Source organism: Lagopus muta, chromosome 3 (genome assembly GCF_023343835.1).
Source record: "Lagopus muta isolate bLagMut1 chromosome 3, bLagMut1 primary, whole genome shotgun sequence".
Classification (NCBI taxonomy): domain Eukaryota; kingdom Metazoa; phylum Chordata; class Aves; order Galliformes; family Phasianidae; genus Lagopus; species Lagopus muta.
The window spans coordinates 20,720,290-20,742,373 of NC_064435.1; the positions used below are offsets into that span (position 1 = coordinate 20,720,290).

The window sequence follows — 22,084 nt, forward strand, 5'->3', positions numbered from 1 at the left end:
ATGTTGCTGAACACCCGGCTTCAGTTTTGCTTTCAGAATCTGAGATGCAAATCATCTATTTTGGCATATTTCTAGGTGAACATCAAGTGACAGCTCACACTTAACCAGTGCAACTATTTAAAAATTGGTGTCACAGAGGATGGCTTCAGTTCTTCACATTTTATCTGAAATACACTGGAGAGCACCTGCTGAAGTACACAGATAAAGATGGACTTACATAGCAAATGTGGCAGTTCTCTGATTTTTCTTTTTAATCTGGGCAATGATAAGTTCACCCATGTCAGCAGCAATATCTGTGCAATGATCATTCTGCCAAAATCATACACTAAGGTATGTATATATCTACTAAAGTAGATCGCTCCCAACTCATCAATTAACTCCAACACTGAGACCACCAGCAATATCACTCTCCCACCTTTAAATCAGACGTAAGAGTACGCTTTTTCTGTCCTCTTCCACCAAAAAAAAAAAAAAAAAAACAAAAAACTAAAAACCAACCAACCACAACTATATTTATATGAAGAGCTCCACTCCCATCTAGGAAAGAAGTTGGAATATACCCTGACTTTGCTGATCGGATGCCGGAAACATTTGTTGTCACCCGTCTCGCTCAGCGTAATGGCGTAGAACTGTCCTTTGTTTAAGTAGGTCATAGGCCCCTCCCCTTGCTTTTGACGCAGAGATTTGGTAGCTTCTAGTGTATACTGAAAAGTGCTGTTGAAAGGACAGGGAAAGAAACAACAATAAATTCCATATCACTTTCTCCTTTTCTCTTTGTCCCCACACATTTCATATCTCATACAGTACATATACATGGCAAAGGGCTTAGGAAACAAATAAAATGCTTGGAAAATGTCACAAGTATTGAAAAATGCAAATTTCTTCTTTTGAGTTCATCGGGTCTGGCAAGCGAGCATAAAACTATCTGAACTGTAAGTGTCTCGGATCAAAGACCTCGTCTTTACTTTCTCTGGAAAGAACCAAGAACCATCATAAAGAACATGGCTACGTATCCCACCGAAAGTGTCAAATGCCAAGAAGGAATGAAGCATAATTTATGGTATTAATCAGGAAATCACCTACCTCCACAGACATTTACACTTAGTAGTGCCACAGAAACAGAAATTCAGTAAGAACAGAACAAAACTTGCTGCAAAAGATGCACATGAAGAACAGAAAGTCCAACTGCTATTTTCAAGCACTAGGCAGAGAAGCAATACAAAGAGGAGTGGCAGGAGTTCATTTATTTGAAGAAAATATGCAATTAAGGTTTTACAAGTCTTCTTTTAAAAATGAATCAGAAGAAAACACCTAGCTTTAGTTCTTTTCACTTTCAGGAGCAAATCTTAAAGCACAAAAATTTTAAAGCTCCATTAACAGCAAACCCCAGACAGGCTGCCCCTGGCCAGTTGTGCAATCTCTGTGTTACTACTTGGGAAATTTCTCCTTGCTCTCAGCTGGCAAACCAGAGCATGTGCTATAGCAGGAGTTTCCTTCAGCCACTCAAACGGTTAAAATGCTATTCTAAATCTCACGATGGATTTTAACTAAAGCCCATGTATTTAAGGACTTTTGTATCAAGTATTCAATTACTTTCACATTCATCACTTTCAATCTGAAGCATTAATGTCTGAGCATCTACAACTTCCACAGAACTCCTGGGAAAGAAGACTTTTCTTTCCTTAGTGCGTATCTGGAGGTTACAGTACAAAGTGGACCTGCATCATAGCAGAAAAGACTGAATGCCTGAGAACTGTTAGCAAGGCCAATGCTTCGGGATTTGATTTTATAAACAGCCAGTCTAAGTCTGTAGAACTCTTTGTTACAGATCTCCTCATACGTACTGCCCACACAGCAATTCAGTTCCAAGCGCACTGAAGTTAATGATTGTTTTAATATTGCTCAGAAAAAAAGATCAGGCTCTAAGAAACCTCTGCTACAGAAGCAGCCGTGCCTACTCCAGGAAAAAAAAAATAATGTAGGCATGTTCCTGTTTTTTAAAACATGTATAATCTCTCAGATATAAACAGAACTATTCACGAGATTAAAATTAAGCATCGGCTTATAAATGTCATTGATAACAATCTGCCATAGTTAAGTGACTGTGCAGCGTCTGCCCTTTCTGTGCAGGCATTTTTTCTGTTCTTAGCAGGGAGGTCAGGGCTCCTTTCAAACTTCCGTTTTTAAATTTTTTTTCCAAAACTTACAAAAACTCTCTGTTTTTTACATGGCTTTAAATAACTGCTTTACTAACTTTATAAGTAAACTTAAAATATAATAACAAGCATTGTAAAAAGACAGAGGGTTTCCCAGAAAACCTACAAGGAGTAACTAAGAAAGCTGGAAGGAAAAAAAACAAAAGACAGAAATTTCAAAAGGTCAGTAGAGTTAATTGAGCCACCTTAGACATCAGAGCTGTGCAACCTGCCATCCTGAAAAGGTGGGGAAGATTTTCCATGACTCAGCTGTCACAGCCGCGCCCCTTTATCTGGAGAATTCTTCTGAACAGATTTAATCTCACATAACTTCAAGGGCTCGAGAGAAGTTTCAACCCAAACCAAGGTAAGATAACAGGTGAAGATACACACAGATTTGAAAACTAGCATGCAGAGAAGGGAAGGACAATGCTGCTCAGTGTCAAGAGAGGTCTGCAAGTGCCCCAGGTTGACAAAAGGAGGGTGGGAAGTGGACAAGGGAGCATTTCCTTGATAACCCTTATATATGATGCCTGCCAACATATTTCAAAGCTGATGCCATACCTTGTTTGTTCATAAATGTATTCTTCAGCCCCCACTGACACGCTGCGATACTTCTGAAAAACAAAAACAATAATTAGGTATAATTTGATGCAAACAAACAGAAAACAGCAACAAAAGCAAAACTGTGTTTACTTGAGAATCCTTCAGAAAAAAACATCAGTCATTTAAAATTGAAATCCCTAAAAACCAAAGTGAAGACTAAATGGTCCTCACACTAGAATTGATAAAGTTCATTTATACCAAGCTTTTAGAGTTTTTCATAACGAACAGAAATGCAACTGAAAAACATCTTCTGCCTTGTTGTAGTTCTTGCTTGTACGTTAATTCGTTCTAAAACAAACCTGTAAAAACATACCCCATCTCAAAGACAAGCACACTTTCAGAAGAAATCAGTTTTCCTAAAGATTTCATGGTGACTTTTGTTTTGTTCTGCTTTATTTAAAATTATATGTGGCCAGCTGTCCATAAGGTTTACAAAGAAATGTTGATACAAATTTAGATTGCTGCATGCTATTTTAAATAGGTGTAGTGATGCAGGCTAAGGCTTTGATCAAGGGCCTGGAGCACCTCTGCTATGAGAAGAGGTGGAGAGAACTGGGGCTACTCAGCCTGGATAAAAGGAGGCTCAGAGGGATCTTATCAGTGTCCATAAATATCTGAAGGGAGGACGGCAATGAAGACAGATTTGGGCTCTGTTCAGTGGTGCCCAGTGCCAGGAGGCTCCCTCTGAGCACCAGGCAGCACTGCTGTGCTGTGCGGTGCCAGAGCACTGGCACAGGTTGCCCAGAGGCTGTGGGGTCTCCTCCTTGGGGATGTTCAGAAGCTGCCTGGCCATGGGCCTAGGCCCCCTGCTCTGGGTGTTCCTGCTGGACCAGGGGTGGGCCAGAGGGGCACAGAGGGTCCTCCAGCCTCAGCCATTCTGTGGTTCTGTGAAGTATTCTGCCTTCAATACAATATTTCCTTTGAGCAAAATGCACACTTTACAAGATGAAGTAAAACTTTCACTCACTCATTACAAAATTAAAACATCTGTCAAAACAAAAATTATATCAGGAGAATTCTCAAAAATGAAGTCCTTTTGTGAAGACTAATCAAGGATTTATACTCTGCCTTCCTGAACATATGAGCCCATCTATACTCTACTATGTGAGTAGTGATTCTCAGTCACTGATGGATCATTACATTTAATTTCCAGGACTTCTTTTGTGATCACTGCTCAGCAATAGAAAGCTGTTTTGTTTCCAGAAGCACCACAACAAATATCCAGTAGGACAGAAGTGAAATGCAAAGTTATTATGTATCAGTCAGGAGTATTTCCTCAAAATCAGAAGTCAAGGATCCACATGCACTAGCTACCACAGGAAATCTAAACCGTGAGGGGATAATTACAATGAAAACTGTCCCATATTAGCACAAAAGCAGCTACAGGGGAGACCTGGCTAAAGCTGTAAGAGGTGAAGTTCACCCCCTGTAAGAGGTGAAGTTAAGATGGAGGTGTGGATGCCACAATGGAATTCATGCCAGCCATTTCAAGCAATCAGGTGTGAGCTGCCTCCTTCTCCACAGGCTGCAGAGAAAGCCTAGATGAGAAGCACCGTACTGCTTTAGAAGACATTGCACAAACTACCAGCAACTTTAAAAAACATTAAACAAAATTTTACTGACACCATAACACAGAGTTTGGGATGCAAGGCAAAAGGTAAGTTCCCTTTCTGCCCACCACCACCTGTGCATGCTTGATATGACAGTGCACAGCATGGACTGCCTTTTAGGGTAGCTTCCAGCACAACGTTCCCTAACAAATCAGCATAATGGAATTGCTGGGCTGCAGCTCCCCTGGAAAGCCATGTGTGCATTATCACCAGACTTCTATAAAGAGTGATTAACCAGTAACAAAGAAAAATAGCTGAAATCACATGCAATGTGATAATGCAGAACTGCGTTTCTAATCCCAGGTTTGATTCTACTGATTTTTTACTGGCAATCTAAATTCTCTCATTAATTATTCATTTAGTTGACCTAAATGGGTTTCTCTATCTTAAAATGGATGTCATCTCCAGATGTCGTCATTCACTGTGCTTATGTGGAGACAATTTACTTTTCTAACAGACATGTAACAAACATATAACAAACTTCTCCAACATTCAAGTAAGATCAAATTACCCTTAACGTAGCTTCTTTCCTATTTTCATTTGTTACTTGTACCATTTCACAGAGGAGGAGCAGAAAATCTTAGGAGAGTTTTACCGCCTAATACATATAATTATTTACATAAGCAGAGTCAGCCTTAAACTATTTCTACCTTTCTGCAGCTCTGACTTGTTTGGACTACTCTGCTGCAGGCAGAGGTACTTACTATACTAAGGCTAGTTTTATAATTACTTTGTCTCAGCAGAACAGTGTAAAATAGTGACAAGACAGCTCCTTCTCTCTCTTCTCCTCATCACTCCTCTTCATTTACAAGCATCTGAGTATTTCCTTGCTTGTTAATCCCTCCATTCCCCTAATCCCACTAGTTTCACATCCTTGCTCATGTTGCAGAGCAGAGCTTAGTGTAATGGACAGCTTTTGAATAAATTAGGTTTATTTAGCAGCAGACAGACACTGCTCATTTGCACTTTCAGAAGAACATCAAGAATTTCCCAGTTACAAAATGGGTGCTGTTTCTTACAGTTAGGAAAAGGTCTGAAGGCAGATTTAGTTAATGGATAACTGATCTTTCTTGGGAATGGTATCTATCTTCTACTTGCTACAATATCCTCCAAGACAAAACATCAGTAACTGTTACTCTTCAAGTTTCCGCTAAACAACTTACAAACTGTCTTCAGAAACACCTCAGGATTGTCCCCTACAATCAGCAAAAACAGGTATCAACATGACAAAGAGGAGAGTTGAATTTGTTAAAACTAACATTACTGTTCTTTTAATGGCCTTTGTGGACAGCTCAAATCTCCTTATCTTGTTTACAAGCTCAAATCCCTTATCTTGTTTACAGCTTTTTATTGAGTTCTTAGATGCTAATTTGAGATCAAAAACTTACTTCTGTTCCTCCATCTTTGAAGGTGTCACTGTAGGTACTGTCAGGAGTACTGCGCTGATCATCTTTGAGATAATTGGTGTGGGGAGCAATGTTGGACACTTCATACGGTTCAAAGATAACCCCTCGGTGCTCCTCATTTTCTCCTCTCGTATAGTGTGCTTGTGGGGTCATGAAAACAGGGGTGAACTCTTCTGCTTTTATCACAGTCACTGCAGTCCCCGTAATTGGCGTGGAGCTGCCAGACACATTTGTGTTGTACTCCCTCTTGGATGACTCCAATGGGTCTTGGTTCAAGGAAAGGTTAACAGGCACTGTCTTCAGGACTTGCACACGGTTTTCTCCCCCACTCAAATTACTCTGAGCTTCCGTGGAACTGAGACAATTTCTGTGAGACAAAAACAAAAACATTACAAACTGTCCAGATAAAGTAAATCTCTTCCTTAAATAGCTTAATGACCTTAGGTGGCAGGGAAGGAGATCTGTGCGCTTTCGACTGCGATAAGCCATTGCCATAACAAGTAGTACATTAACAAATCCTAGGCACACGACATGGTGAAGCAGGCGGAGAGATTCCCAACTCTTCAACAGCTTGGGAAAGACGGATACACTTGATTTGACCTATAATTGGTAGGACTTGTTAGGATCAATTATGCCTATCTGGGATTACACTTGCCTTGGCTTATAATTTGGATGGGAAGTCAACCTAGGAGTGCAACAACCCTTAGGCACAAAAAGGCATAAAGAGTAACACAAGGTATGGACTACTAACAGTAGATAATTTGCATGTGAAAAAGCAGGAACAGCAAAATCCACATGCTGTATGCTCTTTCCAGACACTACTGCTTGTGTGACTCGGATACCAATGCTCTTCTGAAAGAACAAGCACAGGAATCCTATTGTATCAGAGTAGATCAGTAACGAGATCGTGGCTGCAAGGTAACCTCCAGCAGCATTCCCACGTCTCTGCCTGTGGTCACTGTTGAAAACAAACAGATTGTTCACAGGAGTTGCTCTGACACAAAATTGTTAACCTATAAACCTTGCAATAGATCTAACATTCTGCTTTGTCTTCAACCCAGGAAATGTGCTTCTGACATTAGGGATCCTCTCTCTTCAAGCTCTTCACTTGAGGCCAGTTTTGACAACCACACTCAACTTTGGAGCTTCTCTGAGGTTAGTAGAAGTAAAACTGCTCCTCAAAAAACGTTAATTCTGTTCTGAAACAGTGGATTTATACTACTACCTATTTTAAAGTGTCACCTAACGCATACTAGTACAGATGGATAGGCTTGTACAACATCAGCTACACTGAGAAATTTTGCATAGCAAAAAATTAGTTATTTCTCCTTAAACACACTCTCCCTTGTGCACAGGTCTAAATTAAAACAGGAATCAGGCTCCTCTGACTCTACAACTTTTAGCCTGCTGAGGAGGGCTGAAATCTGAGAAGACAGACAAGAACTTCTCAGGGAACAATTTTAATAGTTACTTTGATTATGGGTAGACAGTTATGTCAAATAAAACTATACACATTGGGTTACTGAAGCCAAGCCATTCAGTTTCTGCCCTAAGAAAATTGAAGGAAAAGCAGTCAATAGCCAACTGTCAATGTAATCCGACCTTACTAATCTCAGCAGCAGTGAAAGAACAAAACACAAGCCATGAAAATTCTGCTACTTTGCGTATGTAATTGTGTATTACATACAAATTGCATATGTAACAATCCTGCTCTATTTTTTAATAAATTAAAAGTAATAAGGAGTAAAGTTTGCTTTCCCAGATAGCCTTCATTCTCGTATCTTTTGGAAGAAAACCATAGACCTTCAAGCTATCACTGCTCCTGCAGTTCACAACTGATCAACACTGTTAGTATCTGGGTGTATGATTTTGAATAATACTGTACCTTTTATCTTGGTCTTCTTGATTATCATTCACTTTGTTAACAGACAACAGCCTTTTATCTCTGGGAACCTGAGAACAACATCAGGCATGGGGTCAGGTAAATGCAACTGTCAGGTACTTGTAACTTCAGTTAGCTCTACTGTAACAACTAGAAAGACCAAGAGTTGTCTAATATACAGATGCAAGGAGCTGTTTTTCTTTGGGAGACTTACTGTGAACAAGATAATTTTCAAAGAGAAGAAATGTAGAAGTTGTGGGGCTTTTTTCTAGTTCTTGGGTAAATAAATCTGGAGCAAAGCTCTTTCTTACATGTCTATCTCTGGAATATCAAACTAGGTTAAAGCAAGTCAAAATCTGAGCTTACATTCCCAAACACACAGACACATGGGCTCTTCACTGCTTAACAAATGATGAGAATGAAAAGGGGATGCTTTGATGAGCACTCTGTGAAGAACATTTAGAGGAAGTTTTCAATTAAACCACAAGAGCCAGCTGTGAGGTCCTCCTGTTACAGAGCAGTCAGAAAGACGCAGAACTTGTATCAGGGGAAGCATACACATCCTTCTCTTCACTAGCATGAGAAGAGGTCAGGGTGTGCTGGCATGTCATCAGAGAGCACTGACTTCTGCTTTGCTGAGTGCAATGGCAGCCATGAGAATTAAGGCAAATCTGGCCCCCAGACTCAAATCGACACCAAATGGCTTACAGATTCCCACATGCTGGTTTTCTGAAGTTAACATAGAAATGAAATCACCAAGGGCAAAGTTGCTGCCATGGCTGTGTTTTTCTTTGCTGAACCAGCAATTTTGGAACTAACGCTTCTCATTCTATTTTTTCCACGCCATCACAGCAGTCAATTCATGATTAAAGAACAAGAACAGACCTAAGGATGGGCTAAACTCATGCCTGTTATCTTTAATTACTTTATTAAAAGATCAGGAAAACACTTGTATTTAGAGGGAACAAAATGATATTACAGTGCACTACAGTACCTAAGGTTAACATCAACTGTATCTGCAAGACCACAGTAGTGTTAGAAGTGCCAGCCAGAGCCTTTCCTCCTCTTAGAGACATCCTCTCTCCCTGTCCAGTGTCCTTCTGGTTAACAAACTGCTTTCATGAATTTTAGAAGTGTGATCCAAGCCACAGCTAACACCTGTTGATTCCCATTCACATATTTATCATATATTTATCCCCAAGGGGGAGTCAGTGTTTAGACAAATATCAGTAGAAGGAGAAGGTAGAAAAAAAAAAGTATATTCTAATAATTCCTATTGACAAGGAAAAGCACTTCAAAAAAACCACCATTACCAGCACGTCAGAATAAATGAAGCAGATGATAAACAAGGGCAATTCAAGAGTCTTGTGAATAGGAAATCCTCCTCTACAGTGCAGCACAGGGCTTGAAGCTAGGTTTCAACTTCCTGTATGAGAGCATCATCAAGAACAATCCTTTTCTCTCACTTTAAGACAGAAGTGGCAATTACTGAATGCTGGAAATGGCTTTGAGATTAACACAGCTTATTCCATCTGAACCCCCCGGGGCTCTTGCAACTGTCTGGAACTGGGGACAGACATATTTCCTGAAACATTGTTTTGGGAAGGGAAAGAGCTGTTCTCTGTTCTTATACAAAAAAATCCAGCAGAGTAATGAACTGCTAGATACAAGGGTATAGCTAGGACAGAAGCCAGTACTCCAGATGGTCGTACACATCCTGAATTGTATGAGTCCACATTAACTTCACAGACTCTGGTAATTCTGCCAAGCAGAGAACAGGACCGTTCCTCTTTCTCACTGGGAAATACCCTTCCCTACTCATTGCAACAGACAAAAGAATGGAACATCTCTCAAAATGCAATCAGTAATGAAATAAAACAATGTTTAACGCTAATGTCGGCATATGGCATCTTGTGCATAAATTCCCCTGAACACTCATCTAATAATTGTAGCAGACTGAGAAACCCATTCTCCAAAAGCATTTATGCTAATAAATACTAACAGCAGAGGTTTTTCATTTTCAATTTCCATTTCTGCCACCTCTTCATGAATTAAGAGCGGAGCTGGCATTATTCTGTTGGCTTTCAAAGAAGGTCATCTGTTCACGTCACACATCAGTGGCTTGAGGAGTACGAAGGCAGTTTAAGTGAAAAGCCCAATTCCAGATTTTAGCATTTAGTAGGTATCACGGATTTTGTTTCCAGAGCACAAAGAGGTCAGCCTTGTTTTCAGAGTGACATTTCTGCATTACAGAGAGAAGTACCCTGTAGGGCTCTCCTCCAACTTCAGCAGAATCCTTTGGTATAGCCCTAAATTATGAAATACATGAAAAAGAAAGGTGGTATCAAAGTGGAAGATAAAGCCCTAGGCTTAAAATCAGGTAACAGACTGAAATTATACGTAAATGCCTACCCTGTACATTGAGTCAGCTCTGTGTCCAGCTCCATTTCTGTTCTCCACCTTTCTATTTAGAGCGCAAACTCCAAGTGCAAGGGCTAGACCTCACTGTATGTTTGTACACAGCCTACTACAATCATTGTACAAATAAAAATAACATGGGAAACTGTCAGATGAGAGATACTCCAGCCAAAGAACAAATTAAAACATCTGTAGAATGAAGCAAAAAAGCAGACAAACCTACAGATGGACAAGGTCTCATTTTTTTCCACTTTTAAACTAGTATTGCAAGTATAGGGGCATCAAATAAAGGGGGATTATTCATCCAAGGCTCTTCCAAGGTAAGAGGAAGAATGCAGTACTGTAGAAGAAACCATGCCTGCACATTTGATATAAGAATTCTGATTTTGTTCTTTCTCTTCAGAACTAAATACGTGAAAACAGCCTCAGGGAGGCTTCCTAAAGTGGCAAGGACACTTGATGTAGTATCGGAGACAAAACAAGGTGTAGCAAGTTGAAAACTGGCTCTTTTGATGCCTCATAAGAGTGGGCCCCTGCCAGTGCAGCAGGGAGAGATACCGATGGAGTTACCTACTTTATAATAGTCATATAATAGGCCAAGGGCAGCAGCACTGTCCTCATCACCATTTATGCTCATCATGGCCTTGGTAGCTGCTGTTAGGGGATTCTCCAAATACGACTTCCACGCTTCATCTTCGCTGGTGTAGGCTCGTCTGGTGTTGAATGAAGTGTCATTTGGCACTAAGGCCACAAGTCGCTTGTTACTGCATAGACAGGAAGAATAAAAGGTGATCCAGGAGGGATTACTTTATTCGTAATTCACAAGGCATGTTAAAGAACATCACATAGCTAAATGAAAGTGATATGTTACATCAAGCAAGTGCCTCTGTAATAAACACGGTGACACAAATATTTAACAGTATTAGGTATCTTAACCCCTCATAATAATGCAAATGTATTTTTACAATTAGTTATTGAGATATTTTAAAACTAATTGTGAAAAAAAAGGAAGTTACAATACAAGAACAATTTTGCACCAATATTTTTGTTAGCTTACACTTGATTGGGAAAAATAAAATTAACTAAAATCCATTACAATAAGACACAAATGGAAAAAAAGTAAAATGTATGTAATGCTAGTCTGGTGTTCACCTAAACTGAGCCTGGTTCAGTATTTAATAACAGGGTACACCCAATAACTGAGTTATTTTCTGCTTGTGGAATGTAATGCGTCAATAATTTCAGACAGGTTTTCAATAACAAAGGTACGAGCAAAGGGTCTATGGATGGAACATAATGAGTCAACATATTTGAACTCAGTTCCCACTTTATCACTCATCAGATGCAGTTACAGATCCATTGTAAATATACTGAAGACCATTAGTAAGTGGGATTAGCAGTAGAGCAGTTTCCTCCATCCGGAAAGTAGTACAAACTGACCAGTGCCAGCAAGTCTAATGGGAGAGGTTATTCTGCTGCAGATGTAGCAGGAATTTCCAGTGTAATGGAAACATAAATGAAGATAATTGTATCTGCTTTTGAAAAACATTCAATAATCTCATGGATTAAAAAAAAAAAAAAGCAGCATTCCTATTACACAAGATAGCAGAGCAACAGACAGACGGAGCAATAGCAGAAAGAAGTGGGTGCTTGCTGCACATATAAGAGCGCTGCCCAGATGTACGGCTCGAGTTACACAGATCCCAGTGAATCAAACTTTTAACACATTATCCTATATAAATCCAAAAACAGCAAATAAATAATTGAATACACTGTAGCTTTTTATAAGCCATTTCTTGCTATCTTCTGCATAGGAACCATTTGGTATCCAGCTTTCCCTTTTTGCTCTCCTCTAGCTATTGCAGTGCCAGCTCGGCAGGCCACACCACGGCAGGGAGCCCCAGGACTAACAGCCCACTGCCTGACCTCAGCCACAGGAACAGTTGTGGGCTCCACGTGAAGCAGAGCGTGACCCCTGGCCTGTGGGGAAGAGGAGGGGGTGGGTGAGATCTCTATCTCCATGGTGCAGGAGCACTGGCTGCAGGCTTCTTTATTCAGTGAAAAACAAAATGATCTACGTGAGATGTGGAACAGTTTTATGAATTCTGGGGGAACAGAGTACGTCATAGCTGCACAAAATACATGCAGTGGTTACAGTTCAGATTATATTCTCCTTTCATCTGAAATACCTGGAGTTTTGGAAGTTCCCCTTCTTTCCCGAGGGCCTTTCTTTCTGCCTGACCTTTTGCTGTCTGTTCTAAGGATTTTCACCCTCCCTGTACTCACACGTAGATCTGTGTTGCCGTGGGTTTGCTAGAGCAAACAAAAGCTTAAGTACAAAGTAGGGACCCAAGGAAAGACAGAGAGACCTGCGAGGTCTGCTTTCCTTTTCAATGCGTTATTGTTAGCGGCTCAAATCAGATTTGCAGCAGCCCCATTGTTCGTGCCAGGGGTGGCAGAAGGCCCGTCCCCACTCTGGTGTAGCCAATTCTCTCTGGCTCGCTGCTCATTTTCCATGCAAGGATTCTCCTTTCCTCAACAGAGCTCCCCTTCAGTTGCAGCACTGGCACTGCACAGCACACAGTGTCCAGCTCGCACAAAGTGCCTGCAGCTCACTGTCAGCACTGCCTTTGGTTGCACTGAGCTCTATTACCCACACAGCAGTCATAACTGCTTACGAGCGCTGCAGGCAGACAGCAGATACCCTTTGGAAGCACCTTCTAACAACCACACAGCGCTCAGATGCAGAAATGCTGGAGGGGAGGAGCTGCTCCACACTGCCCCAGCTCAGCAAAGTCAATCCTACAGCAATCAGAAGATAGTGCTGTCCCACACAGGTGTCATGGGTGACTGCGTTGGGAAGTGAAGGTGCAGGAGCTCCAGAGCAAGCAGCCTGCACGTCAGCAGGCGGGCACCACAAAGCCACGCATGCAAAGGCCCAAGGCCTCTCAGCAGTTTTCCCTAAACCCCAGGTTTTCACATTTAAAAGCTCAGTAACCTCCTCCTCTGACAGGAAAGATGGTCTGCAGCTAATCAACCCACACGTTTGTTGTGTTTACTCTGCAAACAGACTGAAACAAAAGCACTAAGAAAAATAGAAAACTTCCTCTTCCTTACCCCCTCCCCCCCCCCACCTGCCTCCAGCTGTAATCAGCTTTGTGGGAGGTTAATGGTCAGACCTAATTATCATGATTTAACATAGTCAATCATTTCAAAGATTGTATGCAAAGCACTCAGCCAAAACAACCGAGCTCGCTCTAAGAAAACTTCTCTATTAATTAAGGTCGTTTGTATGGAGGGAATGTTTGCCTGGAGAACGAAAGCTGCAGCATGTGCACGTGTCCCCTCTGCTGTTCCACAGCTCCCAAACCTCCAGGATCGGGTCAGCCAGATGTGACAGAGGCACAGCTCCAAGAAGACCAGCCTCCCCCTAACCAAAAGAGCCATACTTTATAACATCCCCTTCAATTGGCTAGAAAGGACAGCAAGAGCAGCAGATACCAGGCACATCAAAGCCTCCCGAGGCCTACCAGTGCAAGCCAGGAGCCCAGCCCCAGCCATGCCCCCACCACATTCAGGCCTGCCCACTGCCAGGACACACACTAACCAGCCAGAGCCAGCGGCACGCCTGTGCGCTCTGACATCACACCACATTTACTGCAGAGATGAAACTCAGGGAGGAGAGCCAGTAGGTGAAAGCCACAAGCTTCCTTTCCAGCTGTCCCATGAGCTCCTAGTGAATGCTAAGTGCTTTTCTTGCCTCCTGTTAAACAGCAGTAGGCAATTTGTATCTAAACACATAGATGTGTAAGGATGGAGCCATTTCCCAAGGCATGGGCTAGCTGAGGGGCCAGACTGCCTGACACTTCACGTGTGTTCATGACTAAGCTTCACACAACCTTTAATTTGCAAAATCCTTCTCTCCAAACAGTTCAGTAGCAATGTTCTAGTTTGTATCAAGCTTATAAAACTAAATTCTGTGAGCGTAGCATATAGAGACACCCAAACTTGGGCTCACTTTGCCTCATTGCAATACCTGGAATCCCACAGTACAAGTTGGAGAGGAACACTGGCACAGGACCCAACCATCCTGACGGCAGCACTTTCAAGTCCTCCTTCTGATTGGAGATGAGCAACTTTCAACAGCCAGCACATTTTGGTGCTACAAAATCCTATTACAGATGAAACCCCACACAACTTGATGCAATTTGTAAATTAACTTAAGATGGAACCATAAATGTTCATCAATACACTCAAGAAAAGTGTTTTTTTTTTTTTTTAAAAAAAAAAAAAGCAGCTTGGTGAGCAGCTTGCTTTTTATTGAAAAACAAGATTTCCTGCCAGTCTCCTTTCCCTTTTTGATGAACACAAGCTTTCTAGTGGATTTGCAAAGCTCATGCATACTCAGTCTCCTTTTTCTTAAATTCAATGTACAAAGATGCCAGGGGTGGCTGAGAGCAACCCTGAATCCAAGTGCATGGATGGACCCAGATGCAACTTGCCTGTAGGAACTGTACAAACATCCCACTCACTCTACCATATGCTCAGCATTACACATTGTTCTAGACAGTGTTTGTGGGGAACAAAGACTCCTGAAGATGCCCCCAACTTTTGTCTTATCTGGGAAATTCATTCTTGAAACAGAAAACAGTCACATCTTGGGCATTCCTTGGGATTTGACTGCTCGTTTGACACTGCATTTGTTCCAAGAACAAACTAAAGAAGAAAAAAAAAAAAAAGAATCAAGGTGCTCTATTACGTATCCCTACAGACTCGTTTGTTCCCCCACATAAGATACGAGGGTTTCCCCCACCCGTGCTTGCAAGGTGCTGGATGGGAGCACACCAAGTAACATATGCATGGCAGTAGAGGACTGGGAGGAATCCTGTCTCAGAGGTCTGCCTGTTCTGACACCTGTGAGATAAGAGCACCAGGTACATGTATGCAGCACCTTCTTCAAAAGGTTGCTTTAGGAGCTCACATATGAGCTTTGGTCCACACAGCTCTTATGAAGTACACAAATTGTAATGCCAGTCAAATAACTGGAAAAGGTAAGACAGACTGCTGTGTCCTGGCTCGCAGCCCAGCACATCAAGGCCACAGAATACTTATCATAAATTCATTTTTTGTTGGATGATAAGAAAGTGCACAGGGCAATTGTCTACAGCATGGAAACTGGGGGAAATGCAAATTCTACTAGACACAAGCCAGAGAGACTGCTTCTGCATTGTGGGCAGACATGTACCACACTGCATCCTGGGTTCCTGATCCCTTAACTGTCCAGACCAGAAACCAGGCTGAAGAATGCTGTGGCTGGGGATTTTATGGGAGGAAAACCTACCTGCTTCAGCTTTCCTCCTGTGCAAAGAGGCAGAGATCTCCAGCAGCACCCATGTGTTGTTGGCTATGACAAAATACGTGGGAACCCACTCCAGCCACATCCAGGAGCTGCAACTTGCTCCTCCTTCAGTTTTTACATAATGAAGGAGGGCAGAGCAGGATCATTTACTGTGTTTCAATAGTCCTGAAGCCCTCTGTAAGATTAACTTACACTTGCACAACTCTCCAGGCAGTTGTGAGGCCACTGCTATAAAGCAGATTCAGAGCAGCTGTCTTACAAAGTGTACTTACAAATCCATGGCACCAATTTGACTATAGTGACCACATTAAAAAAAAAAAAAAAAGAAAAAACCTAATCTAAAAGACAGATACCCAAGCTGGGTAAGTTAAAAACCTTTAGATCACTGATCATACACTCCTGTCTGTGCTCATTACAGAAAGATGTGTAAATGAAACATAGCCCTAGTCCTCCTAGTACTCAAAAGCATTTGTTTTGAAGAGGTGAACCCAAATTCACTAACATCTGTATGCTGCTCTGCCTACACATAGGCTTAAAAAGAAAACTGTACATACACATTTGTCTCACTGCAAGTTTTATTTTAAAAAAGTGTTGACTCCTCAGAATTTATTGCCAAAGTCATAATTAAAAGATCAGCAACATCTTCACTTCAATTAGACAGTTGTTTAAGCTACAAAGGAAGGTAAGTGTTTAACGAACAGGAAAATCCCAGCCCATGTCTCCTGGTATTTCATCTTCCACTGCCAGCAATCACATCCTCCCCAGAAGCATGAAGTCTCCAAAATGCACTGCACCCAATCCAGGGGGGCTGTTATCAATACACAGATGATTGGGAGTGAAGGAGAACCAAACCAAGGAGCCCATCTGCAGCCCAGAAGACACAACACGTGGCCCAAGCAGCCGCCCGTACCAAGGAGCTTCCATTAAAGAGGCAGAGTAATTTTGCCTACTAATGACTGCAGGTTTGGGACCCTCACAATTTCTGAGCAATTATTCTTTTTGAGTGCAAGACCAACCTGAGCAAGATCATGCACGTTAAATGACTAAAATGGATTATTCCTCCTTTAAAAAACACTCAGAGAGGAAGTGAAATTAATTGTAAGCACAAATCAATGGAAAAAAAAGACTAATTCAACAATCAGATGCTTTCCAGAAGTTTTGTTTTTACTCAGAACTAAAATAACTTTAAGCGATTAAAAAGATTAAAATAAATTGATGATTCATTAACATTGAAAGAAATACTAAGCATGCCAAAACAGAGGTTAAAAAAAAAAAAAACAAAAAAAGAACACACAACACTGTGACATCTCCTCAAAAACCGAAGCTTAACAAAAAGGACAAATGGAGCTCACAACACACAGTTGAGCAGAAGGTAGCAGTTACTTGGCAGTTTCAGATTGGGCCACACTGGTTTTGTTCAGAAGCATACTTCAGGCATGCACAGCACACAGGCTGTTCTGGCTGCCTATAAAAACAGCAGCAGACTTTAAAATTAAGAACAGGTCACGGCAAAGCTTCCCTGACCTGCTGCAGTTTAACCTGCCCACTGACCCCACAGCCCTGACTCATTCATTACCCCCATGGGAGTTAATGGAAATGGAATCGCTGCACTGACAGCACAGATTGCCAGATTTTCAAAATACAAAATCTTTTATATGGCCAGGAGGAAGACAAATTCAACAGCTGAACAATCCTGGGAGGTAAGATTACCCAAAGTATCAAAAAGTAAACTCAGAAGTATACTTTACAGAGCAAATAAAATACAGAAATATGAAATACACCATTGTCTCAAACTACTAGAAAATGAACAGAACTATGCAGATGTGTAATCTTCAGGTTGGAGACATTCTCAGCTTACCTGTATGTTGCAATGTTTGACTTCTCCTCAGTTCACATGCACTTAATAGTGTTTCATTGGTTAAATATTTCATAAGCAACAGTTCTCTTCTTTATGAAGCTGGTGCCATTAAGGTACAGGACAGCATCCCTGTACACTGGGCCAGCCAAGCCAATTAGTCCTTTCCTTTCAATTAGCTACTACTGTCCCAATCACTGATTAGAAACCTAGTGAAAACTCATCCCGTGATTAATTCCTAATCAGCATTTCAAAACATTTTTTGTGCATTTGCAAGAAAGGTAAGTTAACTGGTTGATCCCTAATCACAGAAAAAAAAAATACTTCTGGGAACCATCACGGTCTGCACTGGATTAATATTTGTGAAAAATTTTGACAACAAATGTCAGCTGGGTTAATATTATTTCCCCTTCACATGTCCCTGCAAACCAAGAATGATGTCCCTACTGATCCCAGCCCAAGGAGGAGGTTATGTCACCACTGTAGCCATGGAAGTGATCTGGGAACATCCCCTCCTCCCTCCTGTCCTGACCCCCAGCCGGTCTCACCACTGAGGGACACCTGTGTTACACTAGGTTTGTACCCCTACTCCACTCAGCCAAGTTGTGGTTGCAAGTTCTGCAATGTTATGCATGCTGACTTTCCACCTTCCCTACAAAGAGGATATTTCCTGGGGAATATCCATGAGAACAAGTCTGATATCTGAAAAGTACAAGCTTTTAAAACTTCTAAATTCTCATTTCTCCATTAATTCCTTGATGATTAATACTGGAAAACTCATCTCAATACATGCTCTATCCAGACTCTCAGCAGTGGGGGGGAGAAAAAAAATAAATTAGCAGTCTGCAACCTAATTGCCATTCCTCATGAGCTGATGGGTAATAGGTTTGGCCCTCAAAGAAAGAACTAAGTATAATTCCCAGAATCACACAGAAAACCATAAATGCCCTTTGCTGTTACAGTACTGGATGCTTAAGCTAAATAGTATAAAGGCAGAAACTACATCCAGGAAGAAACACAAAACCAGAACAAAATTACTCTGTTAAGAGTCCAAGATGGACTTCAGTCATGCTGCCAAGCAGGCAGGCAGGATGGGAACATGTTTCCAATGACACACAGGAACAGGTCTGAACCTATTTCCACATTCAGCGTCACCTCCCTCAGTTCTTTGCCCACATGGACACGCTCAGTGCAGACCTGGGCTGCCCCCAGCCCTCCTTCACATGATTGGTCTGAGCATACCCCAGCCCCATCTGCCCCCTGTCCTCAGTCACTCCTTTGCATCCTGGAAGTGTTGCAGCCTAACTAGCTGGGGCTGAAGCCACAGGGTCAGCATGCACAGGCTTGCTTCCAACCCTACTCATCAGGCAGCATCAGTGCCAGCCGCTGAGGGACTTGCCACTCACCTAAAACTGGGAACAGATAGGACAGCAGTGTGGCGGGACTACTGTTGCTCCTCATTCACAGTGCCAGCAGCAGTCCAGCACCCTGTTAAGTCTCACAAGTACCAAGGTCACCAAATCAGCTCTAGCTGTGTTCTGAAGGGATTAATGGTTTCTGCACACTATAGCAAGCACAACTTTCAGCTTGCAAATCACAGAATCACAGAATTGTAGGGGTTGGAAGGGACCTCCAAAGATCAGAGTCCAAATGCAGTCATGAACCCAGGAATGCAGACATCTTGCCAAGTGGATGCTCCTTACCCCTGCCAAAAAAGCCCCCTTGCAATAGCTCTGAGAAATGGGTGACAACAGGCAGCCACATGGGTCTCCAGAACACTCACAGAAAGGCAAAAGCATATTTCCTTCCGCAGAGCTTCTAGCTTAAGCAGCTGTCTTTAGCTCCAGTCATTTGCCTGCCCTCCCTCTGCTGCCCTAGAACATCACTGGATGGCATGATGTAGCCAGATCGACAAGAAGCTGGTCAAAAAGTCGTCAAAAATATTTGCCAATGGCAGGCCGGGCTATGCTGGCCTAGCATTCCCTTAGCCAGCTCTGTTGCTGCACAAACACCTCTACTCACACCGCTGGGAGGAGGAGGCAAAGGGAGGCAGCAGCAAGTGGTCACAGCCTGCTTAAGTCAGTACTACCTCTGAGAAATGCATGTGAAACCATGTCTTATCTCCTCTGACTGATAGGAGTTTAGGGAAGAAAGCAGGCCAGACCCAGCTTAAGCAGCTCAGCTAAGGGGAAAGATGGGAGATATGCACAGTATCTTAGGGATAATCTCCCCTTCCAAGCCCCCTCAGTTAGCATTAGAATCCAGTGACCTGCTCTTTAGCATTCTCACCCCACCACCACCTCCCTCACTTAAAGAGGATGATGCAGGGAGCACTGCCAATGGCCCTTCCTGCCTTCTGCATCCCTCCTGACCACCTGCCTCCAGCAGTGCTTTACCAGCACAAACCACACAAAGACATGCCCACCAATACTGACAAATCAACTGACCATTAAGTGATTGACCTCCCTGTCCATCCTTGTCTTAGGGAAGGTTTGTTTTTACATAAAGAATAGGCCACATGAAGGAGCACAATGTCATACTCCTTGGATTAGGTTTTCATATGACATAAGAGCCTTAAAAAAAACAAACAAACAAAAAAAAAACCTACCCATGCACCATCTCAGCTTAATTTAATTCCTCATTCCACTCGGTCATCTTTCTATTTGTCTACTTTTGAATCTTGAATTTATTTGTCTACTCACATTACACTTGTATACAAAGAGCTCGGGGGATTTCTTCACTTTTGATTTCCTTCCCAAACCCTCACCTCTAAGTTTTCTCAAGCTCTCCCACCAACTAGAGGCAGAACATGGGCCCACCTGCACAGAGGCAGTGCTGCTGTCTGGGTGTCCCTTCGGTGGTGACACCATCGGGGTGTGAGAACAGAGGGAGCGATACTACCATGTGCGGCTTACATTCACGCCATGCTGCGCAATGAAGGGCGGTCCTGGGACTGGCTGCGTTCGAAAACCAGAGGAAAAGCACTTTCGCCCTCATTCCTGTAGTCTCACGCGTGAGTTAGGCCTCGCTGCAGCTTCCCACAGCTCCCGGCTGCGCCCACAGAGATGCGTGCCCGTGCCCCACAGCTCTCGGCGAACCCGGATCCTCCCCGCCCCGCAGCAGCCCTCGGAGCTCCGTCCTCGTTCCCCTCCTCGCACTTGAGTCGCCGCGGCCCTCACCGGAGCCTCATGCGTTCGTTCCCGCTGCCACTCGCAGAGCTCCAACCTCCGTTCCCAGCTCCTGCCGCCACGGGCCTCACTTCACACCAGCAGCGACCGTTCGAGGAGGCCGCGGCCGACCTCACGTCGCCGCCGTGGCACGGCAGCCGGCCCCGCTGCTGCCCTCTACCAGTAACCCCTCCGTCCCCACAGGGGCCCCGCGCCCTTCCCCAGGTCGCACGGCCACAGGCCCCTCCTCTCCGCCTCCTCTGCCACAAAGGCCCTTGGGGCGGGCGGCGGGAGCGCCTCGCACCTTCCGCGGCCGGACCGGCGGCACCGAGCGGCCGTCCCGCCGCGCCCGGCCTCCATCTTCCCTCCCGTTACCTCCCGCCTCCATCTTCCGCCCGTTACCCGCCCGACGCCCGCACCCAACCAAGATGGCCCGCGCCGCATTCCTGCGCCCGGGCCTCAGGGCGTCCCCTGGCAGCGGCCTTACGGGAAAGAACAAAGCGCGGGGCGGCCGGGCACGAGGCCGGGCCGGCAGTTCTCGTGAGCGCCGAGGGGCGCGGGGCAGGGCACGGCAGGGCCCGGCGGCGCCTCGTGCTCTGTGCGGGGCGGCAGCGCACGGCCGTGCCCTCGGCGCCCGCAGCCTTACGTGGGGATCCTCGAGGTGGGGGGAGGAGGAAGCGGGGAGAAGACCGTCCCCAAAAAAAGACCAAAGTCAGGCAGAAACGAAACAAACCAAACCGGATCCGCACGCTGCGGAGCGGCGGGCGCCGCGCGTCGCTCGGCCCGGCGGAACACATCCAACCGGTCGGGCCGCGCCGGGCGCACTTACTTGTCCGTCTCTTGTGACATGTTTGCTCCAATGAACTCGCTCCCCTTTCCCGGCGCTCGGTCTCCCCGGTGGAACTGGACTTTCAGGTCTGTGCAGGTGAAGGTGCGCGCGAACGCCCGGCGCGGCAGAACCAGAGCTACAGGTAATTCTGCTTGCCGTGCCCCCCTGGCCCCGCTCCGCCGCCGGGGCAGCGCAGCGCCGCGCAGGTACGGCCCCAGCCCCCTCCCCCTCGCATGTGGGGAGCGGCGCGGAGAGCGGCCGGGCCGGGCGCGCGCAGGTAACTTTCCGAGCGGCGTCGGATTCTTTCACTAAAGGAGCGGGGCAGAGGGCCGAGCCGCGCGCTGATTGGGCGGGGCGGGCGGCAGGTGCGCTGCCATTGGAAGAGGCGCGCAGGTACGGCGCCGCCGAGCTCCAGGTAACGCGCCGCGCCGCGCCGGGAGGCACCGCGGGGCCGCCGCTGAGCGAAGGGAGAGAGCGAGGGGAGGGCCGGCGCCGCGCTGGCGCTCGGGTGGCGGCCCCCCGGCAGGCGGCACGGCCGAGGCCGAGGGGAGGCCTCGCGGGCGGCCGGGCGTGACGGGGCGGCGGGACTTGGGCAGGTGGCGGCCGCTCGGTGGCTGCCGACGGCCGGCCCCGCGGGCGCCGCGGCCTTCGGGGAGCGGTCGGCAGCCGGGCTCCTCGTGGGACGGGGGGTTTGGGGTCGGTTTGGAGGGGTTTTATTGCCGGTTGGCTTATTTCCGACGGTTCCGTCTCAGCCGGG

General features: G+C 44.7%; 1 protein-coding gene across 6 annotated transcripts in view; it reads right to left on the reverse strand.

The window, feature by feature from the left end:
• Window positions 1–21,676, reverse strand: part of GRHL2 (grainyhead like transcription factor 2) — a 63,141-nt gene extending 41,465 nt beyond the window's left edge. For 2 of the 6 annotated variants that reach the window (XM_048940085.1, XM_048940082.1), the window contains exons 1-6: window positions 21,328–21,676; window positions 10,692–10,881; window positions 7,703–7,770; window positions 5,800–6,184; window positions 2,760–2,812; window positions 561–714 (exon numbers count right to left, since the gene is read on the reverse strand). In XM_048940085.1, the coding sequence (XP_048796042.1) occupies window positions 561–714; window positions 2,760–2,812; window positions 5,800–6,184; window positions 7,703–7,770; window positions 10,692–10,881; window positions 21,328–21,347 (870 nt within the window). In that variant the 5' untranslated portion in view covers window positions 21,348–21,676. Of the gene's footprint in view, window positions 1–560; window positions 715–2,759; window positions 2,813–5,799; window positions 6,185–7,702; window positions 7,771–10,691; window positions 10,882–15,458; window positions 15,674–20,246; window positions 20,488–20,510; window positions 20,651–21,327 lie in introns of those variants that run through there. The other 4 variants (XM_048940084.1, XM_048940086.1, XM_048940088.1 and 1 more) reach the window with 4 other exon arrangements.
• Window positions 21,677–22,084: the final 408 nt, after the last annotated feature.